General features: G+C 36.1%; 1 protein-coding gene across 6 annotated transcripts in view; it reads left to right on the top strand.

Moving 5' to 3' along the window:
• The first annotated feature begins 509 nt into the window (after nucleotides 1-509).
• Nucleotides 510-14,633, top strand: part of STXBP5L (syntaxin binding protein 5L) — a 379,743-nt gene continuing 365,619 nt past the window's right edge. For 4 of the 6 annotated variants that reach the window (XM_042999139.1, XM_042999138.1, XM_042999140.1 and 1 more), the window contains exons 1-2: nucleotides 510-755; nucleotides 1,840-2,036. In XM_042999139.1, coding sequence (XP_042855073.1) covers nucleotides 1,848-2,036 — 189 coding nt within the window. In that variant the 5' untranslated portion in view covers nucleotides 510-755; nucleotides 1,840-1,847. The remainder of the gene's footprint in view (nucleotides 756-1,839; nucleotides 2,037-14,633) is intronic. The other 2 variants (XM_042999135.1, XM_042999136.1) reach the window with 2 other exon arrangements.

Raw genomic sequence — 14,633 nt, forward strand, 5'->3', positions numbered from 1 at the left:
AGCCCAATAGATGCACCTGGAGAACGAGTAGAGGTGAAAACTGCAAAAACACTTGCCCAGTTCACAATATCTTCCAGGGTCAGACCTAGGAACACCCTTCCAGCAGCCTCGGACTCAAGGCGCCCAAGTTTGCACACTTCCACGCATTCTATTGATTCACACTTGCGTCCTTCAACAGGTAGCGCCAATTACAGCCCCCAAAACACGGCCCCCCAGCATACTGGCCAATCTCTCCGTCAATCAAACACTTCAACCACTTTTCTAAGTTCTCCCCTCCCCCTTTCATTGGCTTTTTCTTCGGCCTATCCCCCAGTTTCTTCCGCGCCTCGCGACCGCGGAGCTTGACTCTATGGAGCCTAGGATTGGAGCCGAGGCTATTTGCTCCCTTTGACGTACCGTAACTCTCCGCCCCTTTCTCCAGCGCCGCGCGGCCTGAAGTGGAGGGGGCGGGGCAAACGAGGGGGCGTTCTAGGGGGCGGGGCTTGCATCCCACGGCGGGAGGGCGGAGCCTTCGTTGGAGCCTGCCTGCTTGGTTAGGACCTCGGAGAGCGCCGGGCGCCGCGACCAGAGGAACCGGAGAAGCGGCCACAGTCGGGAGGGACTGACGCCTGCTAGCCCGCCTCCCTCCGCACCTTCAGCTTCTCGGGCTGGCTGGCACCTAGTGGCGTCCGAGGAAGGTGCCTAAGTCTGGAGTCCGATAGTCATCCCTCTGGGACGCCGACAACGCCGTCCAGCCGCGGCTCCCTCACACCTGTGTGTGTGTTCATGAGCGTGAGCGCCCGCGCGCGAATTTCTGTGTGACGGTGTTTGAGTGTGCTCCGAATGGGCGCGCGAATGTCTGTGTGAGGGTGTTTGTGTGTGCTTGGTGCCTAGGCGCTCCGCCCGGGGAGGGACCGCGGGAACGGCGGCTCTGCGCGCCCAGCAGGCTAAGGCGGGACTCGGGCCGCAGCCTGTAGCCGCCACTGCCTCACGTCCCCCAGGAGCCGCCGCGGTGCTGCGGGGAGAGCGGACAGGAGGGCGAGCGCGGCGGCGGCTGCGGACAGAGGGGGGCGGGGGGTGGATGGAGCGGGGAGAAGAGGGAGGAGGGCTGGAGACGCTGGTGGCGGGGGGGGGGGGGGGGTTGGAAGGGGAGGGCGGAGGGAGAAGCGGAGGCAGCCGGCGCCGCCGCTCACCCCTCCCGTCTGCTGTTGCCGTGGGTCACCCGCAGATGTTTTGGGGTCCGACTGTTGGGGGTGAGAAATGGAAAAAGGCCTCCCCTTCATTACCTACTGAGAAGAAGGGAGTGTTGAAGATGGTGAGGAAGAGTCCAGAAGGTGGTAGCAGAGTAAATACTCGCTATCCCACCGCCCAACCCCAATATCGTTTTTCTGAAAATATTCTGAGCTGAATCTTTAAAAAAAAAAAAGCCCGCCCTTAAGAGACACAGAGTCTTGGTCTGTTGGACTCCGGCTTGATTGTATAATAATAATGATGATATAATGCTAATGACGATGATGACACTGCCTTTTATTTTTACCCCAGTGCTGATAAAGCGTAGCTACAGCTGAGGATAAAGCACTTGAAAATTTGATGTATGAGGAGGGAATACTTTGCCTTTAGAGTTGTATTTTATTATTTCTTTTTAAAGGATGTTCTTTTTAGAATTAAAATTTGACAAGATGAAGCCTGGCTCTCTCTCTCCCTCCCTCTCTCTCTCTCTCTCTTTTTTTTTTTATTCGTTTATAGCCAATGCTTGTAAAATGGGGACTGGCTACTGCCTTCACTAATATGAAAAGCTCAACACTTACCTAGGTATAAGTCCATGCGTTAAGTCACCCTTTCCTTTGAATTTCTCAACAGTTTTTAAAATGAAGAAGTTTAATTTCCGAAAAGTTTTGGATGGCTTAACTGCCTCCTCCCCTGGCAGTGGTAGCAGCAGTGGCAGTAACAGCGGTGGTGGGGCTGGAAGTGGTTCCGTGCATCCAGGAGGGACTGCAGGGGTTCTCAAAGAGGAGATTCAGGAAACCCTGACTTCAGAGTATTTCCAGATTTGCAAGGTAAGTTTTGAATTGGCTTACAGCCTATTATTTCTTTATTTCACTGTTGTGAGGAAAGAATAATTAAAAACAAACAAACCAAACCAAACAAAAACACTCACTAGGGATCAGAAATTGTTGAGATGCCAACACCAGGCAGTCCTGGGCAGACGACTCTATAGGTAGATGTCTGAATTAATAAAGATGTTCTAGGCATCGACTTCAGTATCAATTTAAAAAGCAATGGTAATTTAAAGTGGAAATAAGCAAACGTAAAAAGTAGAATTTGCAATGTCAAGGCCCAAATTGTGGGCAAAATTTTTAATGTAATATTTATGTATAAGTAGTAAACTGAAGGAGAAAATAATCATTCTGGTTAATTCCATGTTGACATTCAGAGAAACTAATTGTTATTTTATTTCACTGTGCAGTATAAAATGATTAAAGCTATTAAAATGTTGCTAGAAGTAATAGCTAAGTGAATACATCCATTTAAAAAGATGTAACAGTATTGTTTTAAATTCATTGTTTAAAATTATGTATGAAAACAACTCCAGATTCTTAAATTTTTAAACAAATCCATGGACTTAATACTTGTAAGAACTTAAAAATAGCCTGTGTTCTGGTTTAGTGAGGAAACATTTTGGGTAACTGTACTCTAATGTTCAAGTTCTAATGAATAAGCAAAATAGAGTTTCTGATGGGGAGCCATGAATTTTCAAAACAAACATTTTGTTACTATATAGATATTTATATTTTCTGACATAAAGTAGTTTATAATTCTTACTGTTCTTTTTTCTTTTGGGAAGGTAGCTTAGGAATGTATTCTTGACCTCCATGTGCAATTAAAAAAGCTACTAAGTCATTCATATAATACTGATGAATATAATTTTAAGATGTGTTTGAATACATTAAAACAAATCATAAATTTTTGAAATTACAGAAATTATTAAATGTTTTGGTACTTCAAAAGAATTTTTTGAAATTGTTAAAATTATTTTTGTAGTAAATAACATATATAATGGGGTAAGTTTAAATTATTGTCTTATTTGCTATTCCTGGTAGGATCATTATAAAAACATTAAACCTGTATTTATTAAAATATTATATATTAATTTACATAAAAGTGAATTTATTTAGAATCAGATTAAAAGATATAATTCTACCTTATGAAGTTTATATGTATACGATTTTGTATACAAAGTTGTATATAATTTCGTTCTCAATTTGAAATAACAGATAAAGAAGCCAGGGCGGCTCAGTCGGTTCAGCCTCCAAATTTGGCTCAGGTCGTGATCTCATGGTTGGTGGGTTCTGGCCTCGCTTCGGGCTTTGTGCTGATGGCTCAAAGCCTGCTTTGGATTCTTTGTCTCCCCCTCCCTCTGTCCCTCCCCTGCTCATGCTCTGTCTCTCTCTCAAATAAATATTAAAAAAAAAAAGAAATAGTAGATATTTTGTCAGATTAGGGGCTTAATATTGGTCATGAAAGAAATATGGAAAAGGGCCTTACAGGCTCAAATTTGAACTGCTAGTTAGGCGAATAATGCTATGATTATCTAGTATTTGGTGTATTACTGTTTCCATTCCAAGATTCTGAAAAAATTTCCAAAATCTCTTAGAATAGTTTTGGTAAAGATAAAATAGTTATAGAAAAGGTAGACCTCTGAAACAGATTGGCAGGACTATTGAGGTTTTAAATCTGGTAGAGAAGGTTTTAAATTAAAAATTTCAGGGGAAATGGGTGAATGCAAGAGAGGAAAATGGGAGATATGTAGTTGTCTTCCTATTTAGTCAGACAGGAAATAGTCATGAGAAGTAGCAGAAGTTAAATATGCATTACTTCAAAAACATATGGCATGGTAGGAAGAACACTGGCCTAGGAATCAGATTGTACTTTATTTAAAGCTCTGTCACTTGCCAGCCATGTAATCTTGGACAAGCCATTTATCTGCCTTGAGCCTTGATTTTCTCATCTGTGGTATGGTAATAAGTATTTCTACTCTTCTGACTTAAGAGGGTTACTGGGAAGATCAAACAAGACAATTAGGTGAAGGTAATGTATAAATTTGGAAAAGGTGCTAAAATGTGTATTTTTGTATTCTTAAATTTTTGAAATCACCTTGTTCTTAGTGGAATGATTATAACCAGTAGGTTGTAATAATATAGGTACAAAATTATACTTTCAAAGAAATTAAGAGGAGACATAGCTGTATAAGTGGAACACTAATAGTATTAAAATGTTACTAAATGGGGAAAGTACTATGGCATCTTTGGATAGCAATATACTTAATTTTTAAAAGTGATTTTATGATTGTACTTTAGGTTACCTTGACTATAAGAAAATATATAAAAATGGATTAAGGAAACTCCAAAATTAGGACTGTTACTAAAGTGGGGACTTCATTTGGACTCACTGATGGAATGTGCAAAGAACATTCTATTCTGAGTACTAAGCAGTTGGCACCTTTTGGGTACTTGTAACTTTTCCACATGATCAAAACTAAAGTATAAATCTGTAATCTGCTCTTTTGAAAACCATCCTCATCTCTATTATCTGATCAGTCATCAAATCCTATCTATTCTATTTCCTCAGTATTTCTGAAATTTATTCCCTTTTCATCATCTTCAGTACCTGTTCATTCTATCATAGTTTCTTGGTTAGTCTCTTGAAATTACTCCCTACCTGATCTTCTTACCTCTAGTTTTACCCTGTTCCAATTGATTTTGTTATAATAATGGTTATTTCTGAACTGTAATGTTAATTATGTCATTTCCCTTCTAAAAAGTTTATGTTCGTTTCCCTAGAGCAATGATGCTCTACAAATAAAAGGCTAATGTCAGACCCAGTAAACAGCAGCTATTCAAACAAGTAAATATACCTTATTGGCATACATTTAAAAATAAATAATAATAATAAATTATACAGCTACTCAATAAAAATCGTGTATTTTATATTTGGTTTTTGTTGTATAATATTATCCCTGTCAGGTGTAGGACTTTTGCTGGCCTTATAAAAGTAAAAGTATAAAGTTACACCTTTTATAATCAGTGACAAATGTATAAGAAGTTCAAAAACATAGAAATGGTAGAAGAAACTTAGGTTCAAGCTTATCAAAAAACAAGTTATACATTAGTTTAATGCAATCTAAGTTCAGTATGTATGCATTTGAATGCCTATGTTCAGATATTTATGAACTACATGAAGTGCCTTTTCTGAACTTGAATTCTGTGAAACACAATTTGAAACTACTGCTCTATACAGTAAACGTCAAGGTGCTTAACTTGATCTATATCAGGTTGAGGTTCTCATTTACATTTCCATCCTCATTTCCTTGATTTCCTACGCATACTGCATTCCCTGAAAGGACCATATTTTCTCATATTTCAATGCCTTTTCTCAATTTGTTGCTTCTGACTAGAATATCCTTTCCAGCTTTAATAAAATTGGAGAATTCCTAGTTACTTTTTATCTCATAGTTAAAATATCACCTCCATGAAACCTGCTCTGTCCACTACCTTCCTTTTTTACTGCCCAAGGCAGAATTAGTTTTTTTTTTTCCCTTCTGTTTTTTTATAGCACCTGGAATATTCCTTTTGGTGTGAATTTAGCACCTTACTGTGATTAGAAAATTTATTTTTCTGTCACTATTGTTATATTGTCAACTCTATGAGAGGAAAATATATGTTTCCTTATCATTACTAGGCTGCTTACTACCTAGTAGGCCAGTGGTTCTTAACTCTGTGTAAAAGAAAGATTTCTAGCTCCACTCGTCTTAGAGAATCCATATCTAGGAATGGGGCCTAGACACTTGCATTTTTTGAAAAGGCCCCACAGGAAATTCTGATACACAGTCAGTATTGAGAATGATTATAGTAGGCACCTGATATACTTCATGAATGAAACAGTATATACATGGTTGGTTGATTAAAGCAGAAAGTCATTAATAACGATATATGTCTTAAACATTTTATTTTAACTGAAAATGTATATACACCATTTTACAGGTCACTTGATGAATGAACAAGATTTTTTTATTGTTGAGCATTGGTTCTGTAATTGGAGTTCTGTGTGGGCTTTTCTTCCATAAACCATCCCAAAGTCATTATGTATAATTTTCAGTTTTAACTTATTTAAAGTAGAATAAGAACTTTTGGGGGGCACCAAAGTCGGTTGAACATCCGACTTCGGCTCAGGTCATGATCTCATGGCTTGTGAGTTCGAGCCCTGCATTGGGCTCTGTGCTGACAGCTCAGAGCCTGGAGGCTGCTTTGGATTCTGTGTCTCTCTCCCAATCTGCTCCTCCCTTGCTCATGCTCTGTCTCAAGAATAAAGTGGGTGATGGGTCTTGAGGAGAGCACTTGGGATGAACACTGGGTGTTGTATGGAAACCAATTTGTCAATAAATTATATTTAAAAAAAATAAATAAAAATTTAAAAAAGGACTTCTTTTGCTTTTGAAGCAAAGTGTCAGGTCCTTCTAGATGATATATACATATCATCTGACACTTAGTTTATACACATGATGAATATATGGTTGGCCCTTGAACAACATGGGGGTTAAGGGTGTGGATCTCCCCATGATTGAATATCTGTATATATTCTACTCCCCCAAAACTTAACTCCCTGAAAACTTTACCTCCCCAAAACTTAACTACAAATAGTCTGTTGACCGGAAGGCTTACTGATAACATAAACAGTTGATTAATATGTAGTTTGTATGTTATATGTATTATATAATGTATATTTACAATAAAGTAAGCAGAAAAAAGAAAATGTTATTAAGAAAATCATAAGGAAGAGAAAACACATGTATAGTACTATGTATTTATCTAAAAAAATTCCAAGCATCACTGGATCCATGCAGTTCATACCCATGTTCAAGCGTCAACTGTATGTACACATATATATAGAGTATAGGTGAGTGTATATGCACACAATATATATGTGTGTATGTGTGTGTATATATAAAATCTATCTGCCTATCATCTATCTTAATTCTTATAGTTAATTGGCCCACACCTAATTAGGCTGGGAGTAGGAAAGTGTGAGAATTTAAGCTAGAGTTTCAAGTATTCAGTGAATCATTAATGTCAATCCATGTTTTACAAAGAGGATGGAAAGTTTTTGTTAATGTAGTGAGTTTGTTACATTAAACTTAGCTTTATTTGTAGGATCTCCCATTTGACCTTCATAACAGTCCTGTAAGGAAGGCAAGAAAAGTGTAAATATTTTTATTTTACTGATAAGACATCTGAAGCCAGAGAATTTAAGTGGTATCCTTAGGTCTCCAAGTTGGTAGGAGGCATAGCTAAGTTTAATGCTCTATTCTTCCATTATTAAATCTAGTATTTTTTCTGTTTTATCTTTCTAACTTATTAGAAAAGACAACATGATTAATTTCTTAGGAAACATAGAGATTTTGAGAAAATAGACTATTCTATTGACTCCCTTTCAAAATACATCCTAAATCTGATTACGTGTCTTCACTTCTACCACATCTTTTGCCTGGACTACTACTCAATAGCTTTCTAGGTATTTTCTCTGTTCTCACTCAGGCTCCACTTTCATAATAAGCAGTAGAATCCTTTTAAAATTTAAATCATATTATGCCATTCCTGCTCAAAACTCTCCAATGGCTTTTTATTTCTCTTAAAAATAAAAACAAAAATCTCATTAATGTCTTATAGAGACCTAAATGATCTGGCACTGACAAGATATCATTTTCTTTTTTTTTTTTTTAAATGTTTTATTTATTTTTGAGACAGAGCATAAGCAGGAGAGAGGCAGAGAGAGAGAGAGCGAAACACAGAATCTGAAGCAGGCTCCAGGCTCTGAGCTGTCAGCACAGAGCCTGATGCAGGGCTTGAACTCATAAGCCGCGAGATCATGACCTGAGCCCAAGTCGGATGCTTAACCAACTGAGCCACCCAGGTGCCCCCAAGATATCATTTTCAACTCTACTTCATGTTACTTACTCTGCATCAGCTACATTGGTTTTCCTATTCTTTCTCCGACACGATTCCTACCTCAAGGCTTTTTCATTTGCTTTTCTTTTCCATGGAACACTTTCCTCCCTAATAATTATATTACATATTCCCTTTATTTTATTTAGTTCTAAGTTAACTAATTGTTAACTTCTCAGAGAGATCTTCATTGACTGCTGCTCACTCCCTCCCTGACCTCATCCTGATTACTTTTTCTTGATAACACAATTACCTGTCATTAAATTATATATTATTTGCTTGTTGTTTGCTTCTCCTATCATAATTTAACTACATGGGGGCAGGGCTTTATTATGTTCACAACTATATTACCAATTCATAGAACTGTGCCTGCCATATACAAGGTAATTAAATATTTGTTGAATGAATAAGTGAGAGCAGGAAAGGTAATAGAAAGGTGTATTAAGAGCAAACTAGGTATTATTTTGAACAGCTTCTTGGAAAAGGCTTTTATGGAAGACAAGGAAATTATTCAGTGAAAGAGTGACACCATTTTAGGAATATAGTATATAATTTTCAAAAAGACGTGGAAAAAGAAGATTGTAGAAATATTCAATTAAATTTCAGTTTTTATTGGAGTGCCTGGGTGGCTCAGTTGGTTAAGCATCCAACTTTAGTTCAGGTCATTATTTCGTGGTTCATGAGTTCGAGTCCTGCATCGGGCTCTGTGGTGACAGATTTGGGTTCTGTGTCTCCCTCTCTCTCTGTCCTTCCTCCGCTCATGCTCTGTGTTTCTCTCTCTGTCTCAAAAATAAATAAACATTAAACAAAACTTTTAAAAAATTAAATAAATTTCAGTTTTTACTGAGAAAGATATAAGGGACATTTTATTCCTAAATCTTTTTAAGGGAACAATTCAGAAGTACTGGATTGACAGCGACAAACACAAGGGATGATCTATACCTAACAAAACAGACAAAAAGAAATATATCACTAGAACAAGATGGCATAATTCCTAAAGTTTTGAATAAACTCTTAAATTAGCCAACTCATAATTCATTACCATTTATAAGCTGTTTTTATAAATGGTCATAGTGTCAGAGCCAACATGTAGATAACTAGTGTAACTACTGCAAGGAAATGAGTTTGTAATCATGATCCTTATACCAGATATAACATAAGATGTTCCCAGATACATAGGTATAAAGTCAGAAACGTGTGGACTGTGGAGAATTAGGCTTTCCAGGACCCAGGAAAACTGAAGGAGGTCAAGTGCCTTGGTTTTCCTGATTATTATCTCTTCTTCAGGTTTCCCATTGTCTCCACATTATTCTAATTTCACATATCTTTACTTGGGAGGTTTTGTAACTGGGTTTGGTGCAAGTCCGTGATCACAGTTCTACATATTTGCAATTTTCATTTATTAAAATATTCCCTGAGATGTGCGGACCTGTCTCGTTCTGTGCTGTAACTAGTATTATAAAAGATAGTACAGTTGACATAGCAGGATAACTTATTATGGATAAAGCATCTGACAATGACTTCATGCTCCTGTCTCCAAAATGGACAGGTGAGGGTGGGCATCTTTAAGAATAGGAATGGAGGCAAACCAGAAGACTTAAGCTACCTTGTTAGGGTTGAGATGGTAACACATTTAAGAACCAAATGCATTAAAATTAATTTTTTTAAGAATCAGCAACAAGGGGGGGTGCCTGGGTGGCTCAGTCGGTTAAGCATCCGACTTCAGCTCAGGTCACGATCTCATGGTCCGTGAGTTCGAGCCCCGTGTCGGGCTCTGGGCTGATGGCTCAGAGCCTGGAGCCTGCTTCCGATTCTGTGTCTCCCTCTCTCTCTCTGCCCCTCCCCCGTTCATGCTCTGTCTCTCTCTGTCTCAAAAATAAAATAAACGTTAAAAAAAAATTAAAAAAATGTTTAAAAAAAAAAAAAGAATCAGCAACAAGGGTACGTGGGTGGCTCAGTTTGTTGAACGTCAGGTTCTTGGTTTCGGCTCAGGTCATGATCTTGTGGTTTCACAGGTTCAAGCCCCATGTTGCACTCTGTGCTGGCAGCATGGAGCCTGCTTGGGATTTTCTCCCTCTCCATCTCCCTCTTTCTCTGCCCCTCCCCTAGTTGTGCTGTCTCTGTCTCTTTCAAAAAATAAATAAACTTAAAAAAAAAAGAATCAGAAACAAAAGCCAGGTTATTCTGTTACTCTAGGCTCTCTACTTTGTTTATCCTAAGAGCATAAGGGTGCGGGTACAGGCTCATGTAAGGGATTATAGACTTGTAGGAAATATGTTTATAAACTTTTAAGTTACCATAGAGAGCAATCACATTTTCTTACAAAAAGTCTTTTGGTGCTAGTATATTGTCAGCAAATTGGATTTTTATCTCATTTAGTATGGCAGTTCTTATCTTAAAAACAAATAGTGCTCTTACTCAATAGTGAAAAACAACTTTTCCTCTAGCTACCACAGTCAGACAAGAAAAAGAAATGAAAGGCATCCAAATTGGTAAGGAAGAAGTAAAACTGTCACTATTGCAGATGACATTATACTATATATAGAAAACTTGAAAGACTCCACCACAAAAACTACTAGAACTGATAAGTGAATTCAGTAAAATTGCAGGACACAAAATTAATATACAGAAATCTATTGTGTTCATATACACTGATAATGAAGTAGCAGAAAGAGAAATTAACAATCCTATTTACAATTACATTAAGAGTAAAATACCTGGGAATAAACAACTAGGAATTGAAAGATCTATACTCCAAAAACTAGAAAACACTAATGAAAGAAATTGAAGATGACACAGACAAATGGAAAGATATTCCATGCTCATGGATTGGAAGAACAAATATTGTTAAAGTGCCCATAATACTCAAAGTAATCTATAGATCATTAGATTAGCAATCCCTATGAAAATATCAACAGCATTTTTCACAAAACTAGAGCAAATAATACTAAAGCTTATATGGAACCACAAAAGACCCTAAACAGCAAAACCTATCTTGAGACAGAAAAACAAAACTAGAGTTATTGCAATCCCAATTTCAAGATATATTACAAAACTCCATTAATCAAAACAGTATAACTGGCACAAAAATAGACACAGAGATGAGACAGAATAGAAAACCCAGAAATAAACCCACATATACATGGTCAATTAATCTGTGAGAGAGTAGGCAAGAACATACAAAGACAGTCTCTTCAAGAAATGGTGCTGAGAAAACTGGGCATCTACATGCAAAAGAATGAAACTGGACTACTTTCTAATACCATACACAAAAGCAAGGGAAACAAAAGCAAAATTAGACTAGTGGGACTATACCAAAATAAAAAGCTTTTGCACAGTGAAGGAAACTATAAATAAAATGACAAGACAACCTACTGAATGGGACAAAATATTTGCAACTCATATATCTGATAAGGGTTAATTTCCAAAACATAAAAAGGACTTCTACAACTCAACACCAAAGAACCAAATAAACTGATTGAAAATGCGCAGAGGACCTGAATGACATTTTTCCAAAAAAGACATACAAACGGCCAACAGACACACGAAAAGATGTTCAGCATCACTAATCATCAGGGAAATGCAAATCAGAACCACAATGTGATACCACCTTACACTTGTCAGAATGGCAAGAATCAAAAAGACAAGAAATAACAAGTGTTGGCGAAGATGTGGAGAACAAGGAACCCTTGTGTGCTGGGTTGATGGGAATGTAAATTGGTGAAGCTGCTGTGGAAAATAGTATGGAGGTTCCTCAAAAAAATTGAAAATAGAAATACCGTATGATCTAGTGATTTAACCACTGGATATTAATGTAGAGAAAACAAAAAGACTATTTTGAAAAGATATATGCACTGCTATGTTTTTTGCATTATTTATACTAGCCAAATTATGGAAGGAACCTAGGTGTTCATCAGTAGATGAAAATGTGGCATACACACACACACACACATATATATGTATATATACAAAATAAAATATTACTCAGCCATAAAAAAATGGGATCTTGCCATTTGCAACAACATGGATGGACCTAGAAGTTATAATGCTAGGTGAAGTAAACCAGGCAGAGAAAGACAGATGCTATATGATTTTACTTATGTATGGAATTTAAGAAATAAACTAAGAAAAAGACAAAAGAAAAACAGACTTTAAAATACAGAGAACAAACTGGAAGTTGCCAGAAGGGAGGTTGGTAAGGGGATGGGTGAAATAGAGGGGATTAAGAATACATTTACTGTGAATGTATGAGAAAACTGGGCATCTACATGCAGTGTAGAGCACTGAATAATGTATGGAATTGTTGAATCATATTGTACACCTGAAACGAACATAATACTGTTAATTATACTTCAGTTAAAAAAATATATATTTAAAAAAATAGTGCTGTCATACTTTGTGTATATTTCAATATCGAACTAATTTAAAAACTTACATAATTTCCAAGTTTGTTTATCTGTAGGATTATCACCAATGATTAAATCAAATTCCTATTTCTTGAAGTTTAGCGCATTTCTGTAGACCCCCTTCTGCCTTCACCTGAAGATTGCCTACAAAAAAATCATAGGATTAATTAAGTTCCGTAGTTTACTTTCAATAATAGAATGATTGTATTGCTTTCCCATATTATAGTTCTATAAATAATTTACATATTAATTTGACAGCAATAACTTTGTATTCATTAGAAGTTTCAAATAGAAGCCCTGTTTTAAGTTTTAAATTGAGTTTTTGTTGTATTAGAGAAAACTGAATTTTTTGTTTCTACTTGTCAAAATAATGATCTTTATAAAAGAATTTGGTTATAGCTGCTGTGCTCTTCTTTTTAATTTAAAAAAAGATAAATTTAAACATCTTTTTAATATTTAAAAGGCTAATCTCTTAATGTGTATAATACACTGGGAGATCATTCCTAACTTTCTAAGTAATGCTAAAATTTATTGATAAGGAGTGTTAGAAAATCAATGATTAAATTTGATAAAGCTAAAAATAGAAAGCATATTTAAAGGATTTGGGGAAAGTAGTTGTAAAGAATAGACTGCAAGACCTCCAGAAAATACATAAAGGCCCACTGTGATATCTTTATAGAGGTTTGGTTAAATGGAATATTCATAGTTACTGAAGGAATATAAGAAGATATTTTAACAAGTTTATTGCTCAAATAATATTTATTGTACCATGTAAAATGATTAGTACATAAACCAGTCTCACCTAACTAACTATAATAAGAGTGAAATGATATCTTTTGGTTGATTAATCAACAAAATCAGTTAATGATATTTTCTGGGCCTATGTAAGATATAAGAAAGAAGAGTATGATTTTAGTTCTAGGAGGCCTAAAATTACCAGTTGATAATATATAGAATTATTTTGAATATAGTTATATATAATCAAAATAATGAATTTGAATACAAATATAATTACTGTTTTAATTCTAGGTATCTTATAATTGGATTACATGTATCCAGTAAGTATTTCTTGGGTTGAAAATAGCATAAAAACATCATCATATTAGAATATGTACATTTCATTATAAATAAAATTGACCATTATGTAATGGTGGTTTTAGATGTAGATTTGGTACCTGGATTCAAAAGGTAAGGATTTGTAGCTAGAGAACACTGTTACTTTTTAAAATTTTTTCTGTTTTGCCAACCATTTGTACATTTCAGTAACATTAAAAACTGTACACAATAAATGTACACAATAAAAATGTGTTGTGTACATGTCCACAATAAAATTAGACTGTCAAGAAATTAATTGGATTGCTTAATGTTTAGTCTAATTTATTTATTATAAATTGACTAAACACCTGTCTATAAATCTGCAAACCAAAAAAGTTTGAAAATCATTAGTAGTATAATCAATTGAGAAGTTAGATTGAATCTGAGGGAAATGCTTACAGTTTGTAAACATCTGAGAAGATGAGAAATGTAAACCTAAAAAAGAAGACATAGGAGAAGTAAGCAGAATAAGAGGAAAGCTCAAGAGTAGAGGTAAATAATCTGATGCTTTCTTTACAAAGAATATTAAGAAAGAAATTCAAGAAAGTCTCAGTATTGCAAAGATGTCAAGGATGATGAAAACAAAGCAAAGAAATTAAAAACAAACCAGAACTGAGAGAGCCTATTTATACCAGGAGGAACTTGATTAGGGTAAAATATTTTCAGTAAGATCATGGATAAAATTAAGGTCACAGTATAATAGGGAATAGAGTTGATAGAATCAGTACTATAAGAGTAGGTGGATAAGGAGAAAAGTGGTAGGAAAGTAGCAGTGATGGTAGATACTGATATCATTTTAGTATATTGTAGTGGAGACAATGAAGTTGAGCCATAGAAAAGAAGTTGAGGCTACCAGAAAGGGAAAGGTTGAATGGGGAATAGAGGAAAGATTTTCCCTTTAAAGTAGTAAGGGTCTCTGATCTGGAAATTTTTTCTTTAATTGAGGAGTAAATTTTTTCTTTACTTGATTCATATTTAATTTGAATTCTCAGCAAACTGCTTTAATCTCCTCTCAGGTAAATAAAAATATGAGATTCTACTAGAATATTGCATTAGTTTCCAATTTCTGATGCAACAAATTATCAAAGACTTAGCAGCTTAAAGCAATACAAATTTATTAGCTTATAGTTCTGGAGGTCAGAAGTCTGAAATG

The sequence above is a fragment of the Panthera tigris genome, chromosome C2 (assembly GCF_018350195.1).
Source record: "Panthera tigris isolate Pti1 chromosome C2, P.tigris_Pti1_mat1.1, whole genome shotgun sequence".
NCBI lineage: Eukaryota > Metazoa > Chordata > Mammalia > Carnivora > Felidae > Panthera > Panthera tigris.